Here is a 19,646-nt window from a genome sequence, read left to right on the forward strand (position 1 = left end):
CATGTTTCAAAACCCATACAATATATAACACCAAGGGTGAACCCTGATGTAAACTATGCACTTTGACAGGCATCATGATGATTCAATGCAAGCTGATCAATCGTAACAAATGTATCACGCTGGAAAGGGATACCAGGGGTGGCTGTGTGTATCCAGGAACAGCTATGCAAGTGTAGGGGCAGAGGGGACATGGGAGTTCTGTATGATGTCTCACTTAGTTTTTCTGGGAACCTAAAACTACTCTAAGAAACAAAGTCTATTAAAAAAGTGAAAACCTCAATGGTTACCATCACAATTTCCTAATTACCAAACTTTAAAATATTAGTGTTTACATCTTATATTCAAAAGTTATATTAAAAAGTAGAGGCATTATGTTAATGTGTTATGGTTTATGAAAATCAGCATAACAGGCTATCAGACTATGCAAACTTGGCCTCTATCTGCTAAGAATGTACACTATGTAGAAGTTAAGGCTTGAAGGCCTGACTAGAGAAATTCTAACAGACCTTGTAAACTTGGTCGCCAAGTATGGAGAAACCCCATCCACCTAAGCACATTTCTAACTGGAAAGTACAACTGAACTAAGCTTCAGGCAAAGGTCCGTATGATGAAGAGCCTGAATTATCTGCAAATTCCGAGAATGAACAAAACCAAATCTTATATACCTAGATTCCACCCTCCGGAAAGTTATTTCTGAATACACAGTTTCCTTTAATACAGAAATGCTCTCACAAACTCCAAACTAACATTAATGAAGTCAGGTAATTGTCATATAGATATAGCTCCATGAAATTATTATATTAGTATACATTTATTTATCAAGTTTTCTTGGCATTCAAAGTAGATAGTTTATTATTAAAATAGATATTATCTTGAGTTTTGCACATATCTGACAAGCAAAGTCTATTAAGAAAAACCTATTTTATATGAAATTAAAATTACTTTCCTCATTTTTCTGATACCTTCAATAACACTTAAGAAATCCTTCCAGGAAAAAGCAGTGGTTTAATTTTCTAAAATGTCAGTTACTTACAACCTTAATCCCAATAAAATCATCAAATTTCAAAATCAGTTTTAGACTGTAAAAGGATTTCACTAATGTGAATTACTATTTAAAATATTTAGCAAATAAAGTGCATACATTCAGAAATGAAAAATTAAATAGATTGATAGGCACCATTCAAAACAACATTGTAACTGTTATTAAAACAAAACCTTACTTGTCTGGGTTTTTCACTCTGAATGTTGCATTAAGCGCTTTTAACCTGGAGTCTGCCTGGAAAAAATAATTTATTCACTTAATACAATTATATTTCAGGGTATAAATCCAAACAGTTTTATTTTCCCTTTAGAATTAAGCTATTCAAGTATACTTTTCTTCATGTTATTTGTGTCAAACACATTAAACATACCCCCAAAACACCCAGTAGTTATTTTTTAAACACTGCAAAAATATTATAAATTAATATTGAATACATGACAGTTAATGATTTCAAAGTAAAACAACTGTAAATACCAACAGGCGAGCAAGCATACAGCTCTGCATTATTATAACTCAGAATAGGTTGTGTCAAAAAGTAGTTTACTTTTTCTCTAAATCAAGAAAAACAATGATCTGTATATATAAACTAAATAAAATGACTGCTTTGAAGCCTGTGCATTACTGAGGGTCATTCTCAGACGGAATCTAAACCAAATGTACATTGGTTTTTCTCATTTTCATGATCAGTATTTTAGGAAAAGAAAGAAATATGGAAATGCCTGTACTAAATTAAAACAAGCCGCTGCTGCTGCTAAGTCGCTTCAGTCATGTCCGACTCTGTGCGACCCCATAGACGGCAGCCAACCAGGCTTCCCGTCCCTGGATTTCTCCAGGCAAGAACACTGGAGTGGGTTGCCATTTCCTTCTCCAATGCATGAAAGTGAAAAGTGAAAGTGAGGTCGCTCAGTCGTGTCCGACTCTAGCGACCCCATGGACTGCAGCCTACCAGGCTCCTCCGTCCACGGGATTTTCCAGGCAAAAGTACTAGAGTGGGGTGCCATTGCCTTCTCCGAAAAACAAGCTAGATGACATCAAATTAATTCCTTTCTAGTTGACAGAAAGTATTACAACACAACTTTTAAACAATCTTTACTTATTTCTAGATATTCTGACACAACTATTTAACTACCTTTAGTTATTTCTGCTGCTGCTTAGTCGCTAAGTGGTGTCCAAATCTTTGCAACCCTGTGGACTACAGCCAGCCAGGCTTCCTCTGTCCATGGGATTTCCCAGGCAAGAATACTGGAGTGGGTTGCCATTTCCTTCTCCAGGGGATTTTCCTGATCCAGGGATAGAGCTCACATCTCCTGTGTTGGCAGGCAGATTCTTTACCACTGAGCTACCTGGGAAACCCCTTCACTTCTACCTTATTTCAAAGGAGAGACAGAAGGATCAACACTAAATAATAATTTCACTGTATAAACTTATACTTAATATATCCGAAGTTATCCTCTTTGTCTATGTCCTCATTTAAAATATATACATAAATGTATTTTTTCCCCTGACCAAGGCACAAAAGAATAGGGTTCACAAAAGGTGTAGCTCAATCGGTTAACAATTTTATAACATGATTTGGTTTTGAAAATACCAATCATCCTGAACATTTTATATCATTCCAACTTACAAATCCTAATTACAAATACTCCCCAAATAATAAAACAAAAAAACCAGAACAACTAAGGCTTCCCAGATTACAGAGCTTAAAAAAAAAACAAACTGCAATAATACACCACTCCACAAATCCAGCATCCTAAAACTTTAGACCAAAAGCAACTCAAAGAGCTATCAAGAATATCTAAAGCTTAAGTTGTCACTGAATTCAGGGGATTCTCTTATTTCTAAAATGGGGTGTATTTTAGGAATTTCCCTGGCAGTCCAGGGGTTAGGACTCCACACTTCCAATGTAGGGGGCACAGGTTGGATCCCTGGTCAAGAAATGAGGATCCCACAGGCCGTGTGGCATGGCCCCCCCAAAAAAAGTTTTTAATAAATAAATGGATATTTTACCAATTCTTGACATTTCTTACATCTGAAGGGCCAAGGAACTAATGCATGTGAAAGTCCTTTCAATCACAGCATATATGAATTTAAGGCATATATTACTCCCTTGTGTTCTTTAAGTGATTTCAAATTACCAATGTGACATTATAGGCACAAGCAAATGAGATTCTTTAAATAAGGATGAAAGTACATAAACCCATCAGTAAAAAAAGAAAATTTTCATGTGTATCTTTTTCTGAATCTCATACTGAATCCCACCAATTTACTTTTTACTTTTAATATTACCAATTTACCACTATAGAAGGCATATAAAATGTAAACCATCACCATCCCAACCTTGCTTACCAAACACCGTCAGGTCAGTCCATCATAATACCCCACTCAATCTGCTCATCATTTCACAAGATTCCATACAAAGAGAAACTGCCTAAAATGTCATCAAGTCAGAAACTTCTCCCCAAAGCTAGATCTCTAAGTGAAAGTGAAAGTCACTCAGTCGTGTCCGACTCTTTGCAACCCCATGGACTATACAGTCCATGGAATTCTCCAGGCCAGAATACTGGAGTGGGTAGCCTTTCCCTTCTCCAGGGGATCCTCCCAACCCAGAGATCGAACCCAGGTCTCCCACATTGCAGGCGGATTCTTTACCAGCTGAGCCACAAGGGAAGCCCTACCCAAATCTGACAGGTTACCGTTCATCCATCTTATCAGATTCCCCACTAAGTATCTAAAGAAGCCCTTACACCACTGTCTCATACCACCCTACTTTGTCTCCTTTACTACAGCACTGTCTGAAATCCCTTGGGCTGTTTGCTTGTTTCCTAGCTGTCCATGAAAATATAAGAGCCACAAGAAAAACACAATGTGAATAGGGCCCCGAGAGTTGCACAATAGCCGCCGTGGCACTACTTTAAACTGCATTTTCATTCCTGTATCCCCAACACTTCCCAATGCCTGGCACAAGAAAAACATGCAATAAGTATACTGGATGAATGAAAAGAAAAAAAAAACCCCGACTATTCTACAGTCCCAACTTTATACCTTCCCATATTCTTTAATCCCCACCTCCCTTTCCCTTTCCAATCCCTATTACATACTATACTTCTCTTGTGCTAGACCTTGTCTTTCCTCCACTTCATTTTCAGATTCTTATCTTCCTCCAAGCCTTATCTAGTAAACCATTACCAGCTTGCCCTGTCTCTAACATTCTTCTTCCTTGACCCTTAGGCTGACTCCCCTGCAGGCTTCTCATTATTCAGGTCTCAGCTCAAGTGTTCTCTTCAACCATGTGACCCAGTTTGCCCAGAACAGTACTACTGGTTTACACCTGCTGTCCTAACCTAATTATTAACAGAGCCCCTTTTTATTCTCAAAACTGTCTCCATTTGAACAATAAATTATACTGTCATAGCTCAAAATAATCCCTGGGGAAAAAATTCCAGCTGTCATATTATCTCACAACAACTGTTTTCTGTTTTATCACCTATAACTTTTAAAGTATCTTAAACAGATGTTAATTCAACTTCAACTACTTCAGTATAAGCTCCATAAGAACACGGGGCTTATGAATGTTTCCAGCTTATCCACAGTTGGATCCACAGCACCTAGAAGAGTATCCGACAGTCTGTAGGTACCTAGCATCTGGACTTTCCAGAGTTAGCAGAGATCCTAAAGGCTCAGATCTTGTCTGTGGCAGTTCCTGCTCCAAGCCACAAACAAGGTTCTAGATACTTCCCAGTCAGCCTAAATTCATTTAAGATTTGGGCATATGGATGACACTTACTTTCATGTAACTGGGTTAAAATGGTATTTCTTTAAACTAAAGTAACTAGTTAATATGTTCATTACTCTAAAGAGAAACTCTCTGCTCTCCCTTCAGTGAATTAACAGAAGTTATCATATAGACATCCAAGAAAAACGAAGGAATGCCAATATACAACAGTGATGAAAAAGTCTGTTGCTCATATTTGTGTTAAATGAAGAACAAGAGTGGGGAGGGGAGGGGAGGGGAGAGAGTTCCCTAGCGGTCCAGTGGTTAGAACTCTGTGTGCTCATTGTCAAGGGCCTCCGTTGAATGTTTAATACCTGGTTGGTGAATCAAGATCCCACAAGTCATGTAGCATGGCCAAAAAAAAATAAAGCACAGACTTTTATAAAACTAAATTTTTACAATTATCCTGTTGAGTATAATACTCAAAATATTTAAGAAAATGTAAACTATTAGGCTCAAACTCAGAGAAGGCAATGGCACCCCACTCCAGTACTCTTGCCTGGAAAATCCCATGGATGGAGGAGCGTGGTAGGCTGCAGTCCATGGGGTCGCTAAAAGTCAGGATACGACTAAGCGACTTCACTTTCACTTTTCACTTTCATGCATTGGAGAAGGAAATGGCAACCCACTCCAGTGTTCTTGCCTGGAGAATCTCAGGGACGGGGGAGCCTGGTGGGCTACCGTCTATGGGGTCACACAGAGTCGGACACAACTGAAGCGACTTAGCAGCAGCAGCAGCAGGCCCAAACTACAGATTAAACATGTCTAAAAGGGAGAAATTAAAGCTATTATTTCAATTTGATGATGACAATCCAATAGCCAAGTTCAAATATTCTTTTTTTTAATTGCAGTATTATTGACCTGGGCTTCCCTGGTGGCTCAGACAGTAAAGCATCTGCCTGCAATGTGGGAGACCCGGGTTCAATTCCTGGGTCTGGAAGATCCCCTGGAGAAGGAAATGGCAACCCACTCCAGCACTCTTGCCTGGAAAATCCCATAGACAGAGGAGCCTGATAGGCTACAGTCCATGGGGTCCCAAAGAGTCGGACACGACTGAGTGGCTTCACTTTCACTTTCATTATTGACCTATAACACTATATTAGTTCCAGTCTGACTCAGAACAATCTCATTTTCATTGAAATATAGTTTCCAACATTCCTTTACCAATCATCTTTATATACATTAATTATATAAGTAGCTAGTGAAAAGATAAGTAATACAGGATGGTAATTATGAAGGCCTGGACTTTAATTCAGCCTCTATCACTTATAACTATATGACCGTGGGTTAAGTCACTTTCTCCTGACCTAAAAAGCTGGGATAATACTGAACTAACCTCAAAGGTACTGAGGCAGCTGCCAGCAAAAAAACCATGAACACTGTATCAGAGTACAGTGCTTAAGCACATAGTAAACATTTAATGTTAATGATATTCAGAAAAAAAATGCTGCTTTTGGTTCTAAACTTTTTTTTCTTACCAATTTTGATAATCTTTTAAAATTATCTTCCTAAAAACATTATCGGTCATCTTACAACAATGTTTGTCAAGTTTTTGGCCCATGGGAGTCAATATGCCTGCAATGAATTCTAGGATTCAGTATTCTGAACAATCCCAACATATTGAGACTCATGAAGCCAACTGACCACACTTGAAGAAACACTGAATTTAAAAAAATTTTTTACATCAAAATACTAGTTACATGCTAAAAAGAAGGAGAAGAAGAAGAAAAAACACTGAATTATAAGTACTCAGACAGCAATTCAACCTTCTCTGGAAGCCTCAAAGTAACCACTATAAACAACTAATACTGAATCCACCTGTGATGCAATGAAGCCCGAGAGGCTACAAAGGTGAGTGGGGATTCGGCACCATGCCACAGACCCCAGTACTGCAGTGTCTGACGCTCATATCACTGTTATACTTTACCGGCAGGCTCGCTGTCAATTCTCACTATCGTCACAGTATGCCTATCTCCAGCAGTATGCACCTTTAGACCTTTAAAACTTTCTAGTAGGCTGCCGACTAAAAGTAGTCGTGTGTTTGGATAACTACAATAAAATTAATTGGATACTATGTGAAAGGACCAAAGTATATCTGTAAACACTGTAGTAAGTTATGTCACATCCATCTGAACATCTCAGAAGTCAGTTCTAAATCCCACCTTTTGACTGTGATCAGGTTAGTTATAACTACCAAATACACAACCTCCAGATAAGAGAAGTGAGTCTTTCTCTCTCTATATATATATATAGATATACACAGATGCATGTACATGCTTGAATGTATGCATGCACAAACATGCATGTGTTCGTCCAAAAGGTTCCATTTCCTTGCAAATGTTTCCAAATTCTCCCTATACATTTTATGTCTAGTCCATTTCAATTCCTACTTTTCAAATTATTAACACTGTGTACAGAGTATTACGAAGATCATGGCATCTGGTCCCATCACTTCATGGGAAATAGATGGGGAAACAGTGCAAAGTGTCAGACTTTATTTTTGGGGGCTCCAAAATCACTGCAGATGGTGACTGCAGCCATGAAATTAAAGGACGCTTACTCCTTGGAAGGAAAGTTATGACCAACTTAGCATATTCAAAAGCAGAGACATTACTTTGTCAACAAAGGTCCGTCTAGTCAAGCCTATGGTTTTTCCAGTGGTCATGTATGGATGTGAGAGTTGGACTGTGAGGAAGGCTGAACGCCAAAGAATTGATGCTTTTGAACTGTGGTGTTGGAGAAGACTCTTGAGAGTCCCTTGGACTGCAAGGAGATCCAAGCAGTCCATTCTGAAGGAGATCAGCCCTGGGATTTCTTTGCAAGGAATGATGCTAAAGCTGAAACTCCAGTACTTGGGCCACCTCATGCCAAGAGTTGACTCATTGGAAAAGACTCTGATGCTTGGAGAGATTGGGGGCAGGAGGAGAAGGGGACGACAGAGGATGAGATGGCTGGATGGCATCACTGACTTGATGGACGTGAGTCTGAGTGAACTCCAGGAGTTGGTGATGGACAGGGAGGCCTGGTGTGCTGCGATTCACAGAGTCGGACACGACTGAGCATCTGAACTGAACTCAACAGAGTATTACCTTTCAAAGATTTTATAAAAGTGAAACTAGGATTTTACCGTAAGGCTACCCAAATATAAAACATTATATCTAAACACTTAGGTAGCACCGACACACAAGATTCAAGGCACTCTGTAAACAGAATAGTCTAAATGGATGGGAAAATTCATGAATTTTCTCAAGGCCACCCAGTTACGCCCAAAAACTGTGCTAAGGACAAACAACTGATAACCAGTTACTAAAATAATGACTAAATCAATGAAACTCTTAAAAAGTTAACAGTTTTTAAATTTTCTATTATATAAAGAGCATCACCAAAAAAATATTTTAGTTTGTTCTTTTCTTCATTATTAGCTCCTAAGAAATCCTGGACTAGTTCTCATAAAATTCTATCAAAATATAAACAATTTTTTAAAGTTCAGAGTTATTTCAAATCATCTTCAAAATTCTATTATTCTCTCTTTGAGCACTATAGTGAGTTACAGCTAAGAAAACACTAATTTTTTCATGTTATCTGAAGTTTCAGATAACTCATAAGTTGAACCAGTAAGTTAAAATTGGTTTATGACAAAATTAGATACTTAATTACATTTTCTGTGCAGAAAAAAATGTTTTCTCCTGTCTTTTTGTGTTAAAATTAAAATACCTATATGCCAATGCATAAATCTCTAGTTCTGAAAATTACTGTAAAGACATTCTGTTCTTGCTGCCTAAACCTATTGAACTTCTGTTACTGCAATATCATATGAACTGTTTATCAATTTATATATCAATTTATATTACTTTTCCTTCTTATATATTCTGTTTACATAAAAGATGAAAACTTTTAAAAATATGCAGTGTTAAATTACTTTTGTAAACCAGGAGGGGAGAGCAGAGCAGAGTGAGGGTAGTCATCTTATGACTGACATGGTCTTTAATTTTTAGGTAACAGTTCCATTCCCAAACACTAATTCTAATGATCAATATGATGAGCAATCAAAATCTAATTAAACCTGTATCACTGATACAAAATGAATCCTATGCCCACTCAAAACTGGCCACCGTGTCTCAGTATACAAAATAAGCATGACTGATGGCTACTCTTTTAGCCTACTAAGATAAGAAAACCCAAGTTCAACCCTTTAGAAGTGTTTTTTCTATCTAATAGAGTTAGCAATTACGTGGGCACCACTAAAAGTGACAGTGACAAGGACAGAGGAAAGAAAAAAACATAAAAAGCATAATGTGAGTATACTGCGGGGAAAATCTATAGCTTAAACGTAAATTACTGCTTCAAAATGTTCTTTCCCAAGAGAATTAAATTCACACATAAATATGCCCATTATAGTCTCACTATTACCAAAAATTACACCAATCAAAAATAAACCGCATTGTTTCTTTAAAATTACCAGTGATATTAGATGTAAAGCCTATTTCCAACATTCACTCATTCAGTAAATAGCAAGTATCCATTAAGGCATGGCACTGTGCTAGAAATTGTATATGGACATGACACATTATTTCATACAATTACCCTTACCTTCAGCTGAAATCCAGTTTCATTTACCGTCTCTTTCCAGTTGCCTTCCTAAAAATTAAAGATAACTTTAGATATCACTGTAAAATAGCCCATAAGTAATATCCCAAATTAAATACCCATCGTTCTGTTCTTCTTTCATGGGAGATGGGGGAGAGGCACATACAATCCAGATTCCAAAAGATTACCGGAGACAGCCCCAAAATTTTATAGATCCGGGATTCAAAAAACTAAAGACTAACTTTGATACCATTTAAGTGATACCAAAAAGTACCATCTTTAGTATCTTTAAGTATAAAAATGTTAACCAAAAGAATGATATAATACTTTGGAAATTCAAAACAAAACAAACTGTTAAAATACATATAAATTAACAAAGGGTGGCTCCAAGAGAATCCTTAAGCAGCAGCAGTCCACAATTTAAAATGTTTAAAATCCCAAGTAAAATGAAATTTTTTAAAAGACTAAATAAAAGAAAAATACCTGTGTTAAAAACAAATAGAAGATTTTGTCTCTACAAAGGATGGGATGTGAAGCAACTCTCAAGAGGAAATTTTCTAAACCAATTCGTCGTCTTTCCACAAAATCCGGGTCCATGTTGTCAGCAGAGAGCTTATGCCAAACGAATTCTGCCTAGATAAAAAAAACAATCATGAAGAACAGTCTCAGCGCTAACTACTTCTAAACTACACCACCATTTCACTCCTTACCCTTTTTTCTGGTAGAGGTGGCACAACAATATGTGGATAGTACACTAAAAGGTAGTTCCTCAACAACTCAAATTCACTATACCGCCTCCACAGTGAGTCTGTTAGGACACTCTGACCATCATTATGTTCAACTGACCTGAAAAAGACAGAATAAGATTTCTAGTGTTTTTTAAAAATACAAATGCATACATACAACCTCCTTTAAAACTGATAACTCCATTTACTGAATGCTTATGAACCAGGAGGGCCATGAACCAGGCACTGAGAACATTTCATGTATTATTTAACCCCTACAACAGACCTGGTGAAGCAGGGATTACTGTCCCCACTTCACAGATGAGGAAGCAGCTGCACGGTATATGCTCTTCCTTCAATCACAAAGATTTGTTGGTAGAGCACGCAGATCCATCTGATTCCCAAGCCCTCACTCCTAACCACTTTGCTCCATTATAGAAAACCTATTTGAACTTGAGAGAAATAGTCATATTAGGAATACTCTTCTCAACAAGAGCCTCAATGTAAAATAATTCAGTTAACATAATGGCTGGCTTTACAATACAGTGCAAGTCTGGCTTCATCAGCGTTTCATTAAAGAAAAATTACTTTTAATTGCCACAATGAAAGAACAATTCCTGCCACCATGAGAGAACAACATTCATGCCAAAGACCATGACACCAAAAAAACCCTCAATTTAACATCATCAATGAATCAGATGCATCCAAGTACCAGAAAAGATCCACAAAAGTAAAATGTCAATTAACTCTGAAACAGTGGCAAGAAGGGAAGTAACAAATCAATTTTAGTCTTATATTTACTATAAAGAGCTGCAGACGATGCCATGAATCATCCATATAAAAGTTCAATTTGGAGGAAAGCTGGGTAAAATCATAAAAAGAGTATTTGAAATTATTTTGACTATGATTTCTGCTAGCATAATGACTATTAAAAAACATCAGCCTTCTAAACATTATCTGAACCTTCCTATTTCCTAATTGAAAATAACTTACAGTTCCTCCAAGAAACATGCATATAACCAAAATGTGCATTTGTACATGTACAGTATAAAGGCAGAGAGGCTAAATCAGTCTCAGAATAAAGTCTTGAGAAAATGTATACATCATGCCATGCTCAACACAAGATGTTCAATGTTTTTATCATTTATATATTAAGTTTGCTAAATTAATTCACTGTAATAAAAAGGGAAACATAATATGAAATTCAAAATATACAAATGGCTTTCATGGCAAGATAGAGGATTATTAAATGATAATTCATTTTAAAGAGCTGACCTAACCATTAGCTGACTAAAACTATTCTAATTCAGAGTTTCAACTGCAGCTAAAAAAAAATATCTTGGGTTAATATAAAGTTTCGGATTATTCAAAATCATTACCAACAGAGCCCAAATCTTGCTAAAAAGTAGATAAATACAGCCTATAGGCAGTACATCTAAAGGCTGTTAGAAGAGCTGCTACAAGTTGTTTTCACTTGGTTTTATTTCAAAGGCCACAAAAACAAGTCAGCAGAAGCCACCTAAAAGCATAGAAAAGACTTTCTTTGGACCACAAAACTACCCCATTTATCCAATCATTTAACAAATATTTAATAGCACATAAGAGATATAAGCATCTGAATGCAGAGTTCCAAAGAACAGTAAGAAGAGGTAAGAAAGCCTTCCTCAGCAATCAATGCAAAGAAATAGAGGGAAACAACAGAATGGGAAAGACTAGGGATCTCTTCAAGAAAATTAGAGATACCAAGGGACTATTTCATGCAAAGATGGGCTGGATAAAGAACAGAAATGGTATGGACCTAACAGAAGCAGGAGATATTAAGAAGAGGTGGCAAGAATACACAGAAGAACTGTACAAAAAAGATCTTCATGACCAAGATAATCCCAAGAGCCAGACATCCTGGAATGTGAAGTCAAGTGGGCCTTAGAAAGCATCACTACGAACAAAGCTAGTGGAGGTGATGGAATTCCAGTTAAGCTATTTCAAATCCTCAAAGATGATGCTGTGAAAGTGCTGCACTCAATATACCAGCAAATTTGGAAAACTCAGCAGTGGCCACAGGACTGGAAAAGGTCAGTTTTCATTCCAATCCCAAAGAAAGGCAATGCCAAAGAATGCTCAAACTACCGCACAATTGTACTCAACTCACACACTAGTAAAGTAATGCTCAAAATTCTCCAAGCCAGGCTTCAGCAATACGTGAACCGTGAACTTTCAGATGTTCAAGCTGGTTTTAGAAAAGACAAAGGAACCAGAGATCAAATTGCCAACATCCGCTGGATCATGGAAAAACCAAAAGAGTTCCAGAAAAACATCTATTTCTGCTTTATTGACTATGCCAAAGCCTTTGACTGTGTGGATCACAATAAACTGTGGAAAATTTTGAAAGAGATGGGAATACCAGACCACCTGACCTGCCTCTTGAGAAACCTATATGCAGGTTAGGAAGCAACAGTTAGAATTGGACATGGAGCAACAGACTGGTTCCAAATAGGAAAAGGAGTAAGTCAAGGCTGTATATTGTCACCCTGTTTATTTAACTTATATGCAGAGTGAAGTGAAGTGAAAGTCGCTCAGTTGTGTCTGACTCTTTGCGACCCCGTGGACTGTAGTCTACCACACTCCTCTGTCCATGGGATTTTCCAGGCAAGGGTACTGGAGTGGGTTACAATTTCCTTCTCCAGAGGATCTTCCTGACCCAGGGATCGAACCCAGGTCTCCCGCATTGTAGGCAGACACTTTACCATCTGAGCCACAAGGGAAGTCAGGAGAGTACATCATGAGAAACACTGGGCTGGAAGAAGCACAAGTTGGAATCAAGATTGCCGGGAGAAATATCAATAACCTCAGATATGCAGATGACACCACCCTTATGGCAGAAAGTGAAGAGGAACTAAAAAGCCTCTTGATGAAAGTGAAAGAGGAGAGTGGCAAAAGTTGGCTTAAAGCTCAACATTGAGAAAACTAAGATCATGGCATCCGGTCCCCACTTCATGGGAAATAGATGGGGAAACAGTGGAAACAGTGTCAGACTTCATTTTTGGGGGCTCCAAAATCACTGCAGATGGTGACTGCAGCCATGAAATTAAAAGACGCTTCCTCCTTGGAAGAAAAGTTATGACCAACCTAGATAGCATATTCAAAAGCAGAGACATTACTTTGTCAACAAAGGTCCATCTAGTCAAGGCTATGGTTTTTCCAATGGTCATGTATGGATGTGAGAGTTGGACTGTGAAGAAAGCTGAGCGCCGAAGAATTGATGCTTTTTAACTGTGGTGTTAGAGAAGACTCTTGAGAGTCCGTTGGACTGCAAGGAGATCCAACCAGTCTATTCTAAAGGAGATCAGCCCTGAGTGTTCTTTGGAAGGAATGATGCTAAAGCTGAAACTCCAGTACTTTGGCTATCTCATGCGAAGAGTTGACTCATTGGAAAAGACCCTGATGCTGGGAGGGATTGGGGGCAGGAGGAAAGGGGGACAACAGAGGATGAGATGGCTGGATGGCATCACCGACTCGATGGACCTGAGTTTGAGTGAACTCCGGGAGTTGGTGATAGACAGGGAGGCCTGGTGTGCTGTGATTCATGGGGTCACAAAGAGTCGGACATGACTGAGCGACTAAAATGAAGTGAACTGAAGTGGTTTCACATGCAACATTTAAATTAAATTTAACCGTTTAAACCATTTCATTTGACTAAGTATATAGGATCTTTAGCCCTGCTTTACAAATTAGAAGAATTAAGACATCATACAGCTTCCCAGGACAAAAGCTTTCTTACCTATTAATACATACAATATTCTTACCTATTTTAAAAGGGTTCATACTTTATGAACAGGAAAACATAAAAATCTCTGGAAAAATTAAAATCAATGACCTTAGCCTTATTAATTTTAGCCTATTAAACTGTAACACAATAGGCAACTGCTAAACTGACTTTCTTCTTGTGTCCACAGAAGAGATGAGCTATGTGATAAAGTTGAACTTTTAGTCAATGTCAAGGCTCAACAATATTCATAGTGTCCAAGATACTCTGCATAACACTGAATTACAGCAAGAATTCTACATGACCAAAATAATAAATTCCAGGGTTCTGTGGTTGCTGAAGGTCAGTTATAGTACTGACAAAATAATCTATTTATAAACAGTATCTATAAACAGTATTTCTCAAAGTGGACGTGTATATGATATGGGATAGGCAAGAATTTAAGACAGGGAAAACACAAGTCATAAAGAAGAAAGATAAATTTGACTACCTTAAAATGTAAAGCTTTTGTATTTGAAAGATAAAACTATGGTCCATGGCTCATTTGCTTCAAAAACACTTGGAACTTAAGCTTAAAATGTGTTAATTCCTGGACCCCACTCAAAATTCTGTAGCTTAACAAATTTTCCAAGTGATTCCTATATATTTTAAAGTTTAAGAATCACTGTTTTAAAATAAATGAAATATAAGTGTGAAAGTCAACTGAATATCTTTTATGTACCACATTATTTACTGATGATTCACTTAGATATTTATCCAGAGACTGCAAGGAGATCCAACCAGTCCATTCTGAAGGAGATCAGCCCTGGGATTTCTTTGCAAGGAATGATGCTAAAGCTGAAACTCCAGTACTTTGGCCACCTCGTGCGAAGAGTTGACTCATTGGAAAAGACTCTGATGATGGGAGGGATTGGGGGCAGGAGAAAGGGACGACAGAGGATGAGATGGCTGGATGGCATCACTGACTCAATGGACATCAGTCTCAGTGAACTCCGGGAGTTGGTGATGGACAGGGAGGCCTGGCGTGCTGCAATTCATGGGGTCGCAAAGAGTCGGACACGACTGAGCTACTGATCTGATCTGATCTGATGGTCACTTCTAACTCCAACTTTTGAATTATAATTCTCTATTCATTTCAAAGTCAAGAGTAAACAACTATAATAAATAAAGAGTAAACAGCTATAAATTATTCCACATTATTGAAATGAAGAGGTTCTTCTAGCAGTAAAGCTAATCAACAGCTAATTTCATTGTTCAACTGGATGAAGAAACAGGCATATACTAAAAATATCCTTTTTAGCTTTAAGAATTTACTTAAAAAGCTAGAGCCAATACAAATTTCTAAAGTATGATATTTTAAAATAGCTAATTTAACTTAAAAAAAAAACCTCTCATGGGATCATACTTTTTTTAAATTAACTTAAAAATCTCTCTGAAACATATGCATGTATGTACATAGGCAGGATACTTCCCTGACCCACCAGGCAAGGCCCTCTACTTTTCTATAAAAATATGAATTATACTTTTTTATTCATTTTTTTTATATTCCGGCCACACTGCACAGCATGTGAGATCTAATTCCCCAACCAGGGATCAAACCTGCACACCTCGCACTGGAAGCACAGAGTCTTAATGGACTACCAGGGAAGCCCCCCCTATTTGTTTTAACTGAAAGCATTTCTTCTCAGTTCACAGAAAGAAAAGAGCTTGTCAGTATAGTCTTTATATAAACTATTTATAATAAGCAAAATTCCCAGGTGGTGCAGTGGTAAAGAATCCACCTGCCAATGCAGGAGACGCAAGAGATGTGGGTTCGATCCCTAGGTCAGGAAGAGGTCAGGAAGAGGCCCTGGAGGAGGAAATGGCAACCCACTCCAGTATTCTTGCCTGGGAATTCCATGGACAGAGAAGCCTGGTAGGTCACAAAGAGTCAGACATGACCGCACACACACACACATCCTTTGCTTTTCTCTGGACAAACAGTTTAATTCATTTAACTTTTTCCTTATGAAGTAAAAGACTTTTCTGGTGAGTTTTTTAAATAAATAATTTTATTTGGGGCTGTGCTGAGTCTTCCCTGCTGTGTGGGCTTTTCTCTAGTTGCGGTGCACGGCGGCTTCTCTTGCTGTGGAGCACAGGCTCTAGGGGCCGGGCTTCAGTAGTTGTGGCCCGTGGGCTCAGAAGTCATGGCTCCCGAGCTCTCGAGCACAGACTCGGCAGTTGTGGCACATGAGCTTAGTTACTCTGAGGCACGTGGGATCTTCCCAAACCAGGGACAAACCCGTGTCTCCCGCATGGGCAGGCCTGTGATGTGGATGGGATCTGGATGTTACTTGACACTAAAGCAAGCATCAAGTAACATCCAGTAACCTTTGTTCTCCCTCCAAAATTAATACATTCAAATTTAGCTACTAAGAGTACCAGAGTAAAAGAAAACCTTGTCACCTGTTAAAAAGTAAAGAAACTAAAAGACAATGACCTGTAAATGATTCCATTATACAACAGAATTTACATCAACAGCTACCAAAGCTTTTTCTAACCTCAGACATAATTCTCATCACTCACCTTGTTTCAATGAGGTAAGCAGTATATGTTTCCTGCATGTTCATGGCATTTCTTCCAGTTCGCTTTTCTGCTTCTGAAACACTAATTTCTATCTTCTTCAACGAAAAATTATTTTCTGTCATCTGAATAAAAATAGAACAACAAAAAACTTTTTAAATGATACTGAAAAAAAACCCAACTATTATAATCAAATCCATTATTAGTACATATCTCAGGTTACTTTTTTATATCTCTTGCATTACTAGTGGTTGCTAAACGACATCAGCAAATGATATGCCTCTTTTTATCAGCATGTAGCACATTAAACTTTTCCAGGAGCTATTTTAGCAAGTGCCATAGATTTAATTATTAAAATGTAGGCATGATTATAGGAGAAAAAAATTAAAATAAAAAGTATACATATCACTTAAATGACCAAGAATAAATCTGTATAAAAATACGTAAGAAAAAATTTAAAAACACTGTTTATAAAGACGAATGATCCTCAATACTGACATCTTTTTATTTTACCAGTCAAATCAAATATAAAATGCTATATGACAAAAGGTGAGATTTTCAGCTTTAAAAATTAAAGCTGAATTTTAAATTTTTTTAAAAGAAGGTTAATTTTTAAAAAGGAGCCATTACATATTTGATCATAAATTTGCATAAACTTTTTGGCAGTGGTTAACAGGCTTCACTGTGAGATAGCAGGTTTTTCTTTTTTATAAATATTGCTTTTATTGATTTATTCATTTTTTATTGAAGTATAGTTGATTTACAATGTTGTCTTAGTTCCTGGTATACAGCAAAGATATTCTTTAATATATATTCTTTTTCATATTATTTGTGATTATAGTTTATTACAGGATAATGAATAGAGTTCCCTGTGCTATACACAGGACCCTGTCTATCTGAGACAGCAGGTTTTAAGAACAGGAAACCTCTTTCTTTTCTTGCTAGATCATCCCCAGGTCTGTATCAAACAACATCACTTGGTGGTTCACAGGTTCTTTGTGCCACTGAAGAAAGTCAAAGTGAAGTCGCTCAGTCCTGTCCAACTCTTTGCGACCCCATGGTCTGTAGCCCACCACGCTCCTCCATCCACGGGATTTTCCAGGCAAGAGTACTGGAGTGGGTTGCCATTTCCTTCTCCAGAGGATCTTCCCAACCCAGGGATCAAATCTGGGTCTCCTGCATTGTAGGCAGACACTTTACCTTCTGAGCCACCGGGGAAGTCCTGCCACTGAAGAAGCGTCTTGAATACACCCAAACTAGCTCCAAGTTTAAACAAGAAAGACACAGTGAGGCCATGCGATAACTGCTGTGCTTTTCTTTTTGTTCCCTTGCTTTTTTTTTCTCCCTGAACTTTCAAAGTTCAGAGGTGGATTTTAATTAAAAAGCATTGTACTGTATTAAAACTGGGGGTGGTTTGTGAAGAAGAGATATAAGTAAAAAGATGGATATACCAACAAGTTAAAAGAAAAAGCAGTATGCAATAAAAATCCATGATACTTTACACAGGAAATTAAAGCTATGTGCTATGAAGACAGAATAAGCTATGTGACAATACCCAAAATTGAATCAGTGATGAATCAAGACGACATGCTTAGAAAGTACCCCAAAACGCTGAAGAATAATAGATGTAAAAATGCTAAAAGAAAATAAAGGACAGAGAACTAAAAATGAACCCAAAACAAAACTACTCTGTTGCCAAACAAGACAGTTTTATAAAATGTAAGTTTTATGTCCAGGTATTAAAAGAGAAAATAAGAGAGAAAAACCATTCAACTAAAAGAAAGCTCAAGAAATTACATAAGCATAAACCACCCAACATCAGGATGATGAAGCCCTCACTGGCTGAGATTATACATATAAAACATTTTGGCCCACAGCCAAGCACTGATTTATCATCATGTACTACACTGAAAAATTCTCTGAATTCTAGAATCAAAAACTGATAAATTATTTCCCACCAAAAAGACAGTGCACATGAATCATAAATTTACCCCATTATGCCATCCAAATAATTACACAGAAGGGAAAAATAAAAGTATAAAATCAACTATCATAAAAACTAAAGATATCAGCAGGGATTGGTAGATGATATAAAATTGCTAATACTGTCATACTAAAGTACAAACAGTGCCAAGAATAGCATAACTAATGTTAAAAGGACACATTCAAAAGATTTAGAAATGGATAAACTTGATGACTGGAAGATGAGACTAGGAGTGTGTTTTAAAGAGAGAGAGAATATTTTATGTATTTACCTTAAATTGAAGTACAGTTGATTTACAATGTTGTATTGGTGAAACACAATGCTTTAGATGTATTAAAGTGGACTTCTCATCAGAGTAAAGAACATCATTAAAGAATGATGCTACACTTGTATCCTATACTTACATTCAAAGAATAACATCCCAAATGTAGATGCTTGATAGGTGAATCACTACTTCCTACCTGACTTAAGACCAAATAAATATAAAAAAGTGGACATATTTAAAAGGTTGATGAAATTTTTTATTTCAAGTCAATGAGCAAAAATCAATCTGTGTGCGTGTGTGCCAAGTTACTTCAGTCATGCCCAATTCTGCGAACCTATGGACTATAGCCCACCAGGCTCCTCCATCCATGGGATATTCCAGGCAAGAATATTGGAGTGGGTTGTCATTCCTTTCTCCAATGAACTTCCCAACCCAGAGATCAAACCTAGGTCTCCTGCGTTGCAGGCAGATTCTTTACCATCTAAGCCACCAGGCAAGCCCCAAAATCAATCTACTATAAGTTTTTAAAATACTGCAAGGACTTCCCTGGAGGCTCAGTGGATAAGAATCCATCTGCCAATGCAGAGGACACGGGTTCGATCCTTGGTCCAAGAAGATTCTACATGCTGCGGGGCAACTAGACCTGTGTGCCACGACTACTGAGCCCGCGCTCTAGAGCCCTCAAATTGCAACTACTGAAACCCATGTGCCCTAAAGCCTGTGCTCTGCAACAAGAGAAACCACAGCAATGAGAAGCCTGAAAACCACAAGAAGAGAACAGCACCTGCTTGTCACAACTAGAAGAAAGCCCATGCCCGCAATGAAAATCCAGTGCAGCCATAAATGAATAAATAATGCTGAAACAGTGAAACAGTAAAAGCAAGCATAAGACAGGTTAATAGTGATAAAAGGAATGATAAGAAACTATTAATTCAATAACTGAATG

At 37.6% G+C, this 19,646-nt stretch overlaps 1 protein-coding gene across 2 annotated transcripts in view; it reads right to left on the bottom strand.

The window, feature by feature from the left end:
• Window positions 1–19,646, bottom strand: part of SNX4 (sorting nexin 4) — a 52,976-nt gene that overhangs the window by 24,347 nt on the left and 8,983 nt on the right. For both annotated transcript variants that reach the window (XM_027536609.1, XM_027536618.1), the window contains exons 2-6: window positions 16,455–16,576; window positions 10,112–10,247; window positions 9,885–10,034; window positions 9,405–9,452; window positions 1,221–1,276 (exon numbers count right to left, since the gene is read on the bottom strand). In XM_027536609.1, the coding sequence (XP_027392410.1) occupies window positions 1,221–1,276; window positions 9,405–9,452; window positions 9,885–10,034; window positions 10,112–10,247; window positions 16,455–16,576 (512 nt within the window). The remainder of the gene's footprint in view (window positions 1–1,220; window positions 1,277–9,404; window positions 9,453–9,884; window positions 10,035–10,111; window positions 10,248–16,454; window positions 16,577–19,646) is intronic.

The sequence above is a fragment of the Bos indicus x Bos taurus genome, chromosome 1, assembly GCF_003369695.1.
Source record: "Bos indicus x Bos taurus breed Angus x Brahman F1 hybrid chromosome 1, Bos_hybrid_MaternalHap_v2.0, whole genome shotgun sequence".
Lineage (NCBI taxonomy): Eukaryota > Metazoa > Chordata > Mammalia > Artiodactyla > Bovidae > Bos > Bos indicus x Bos taurus.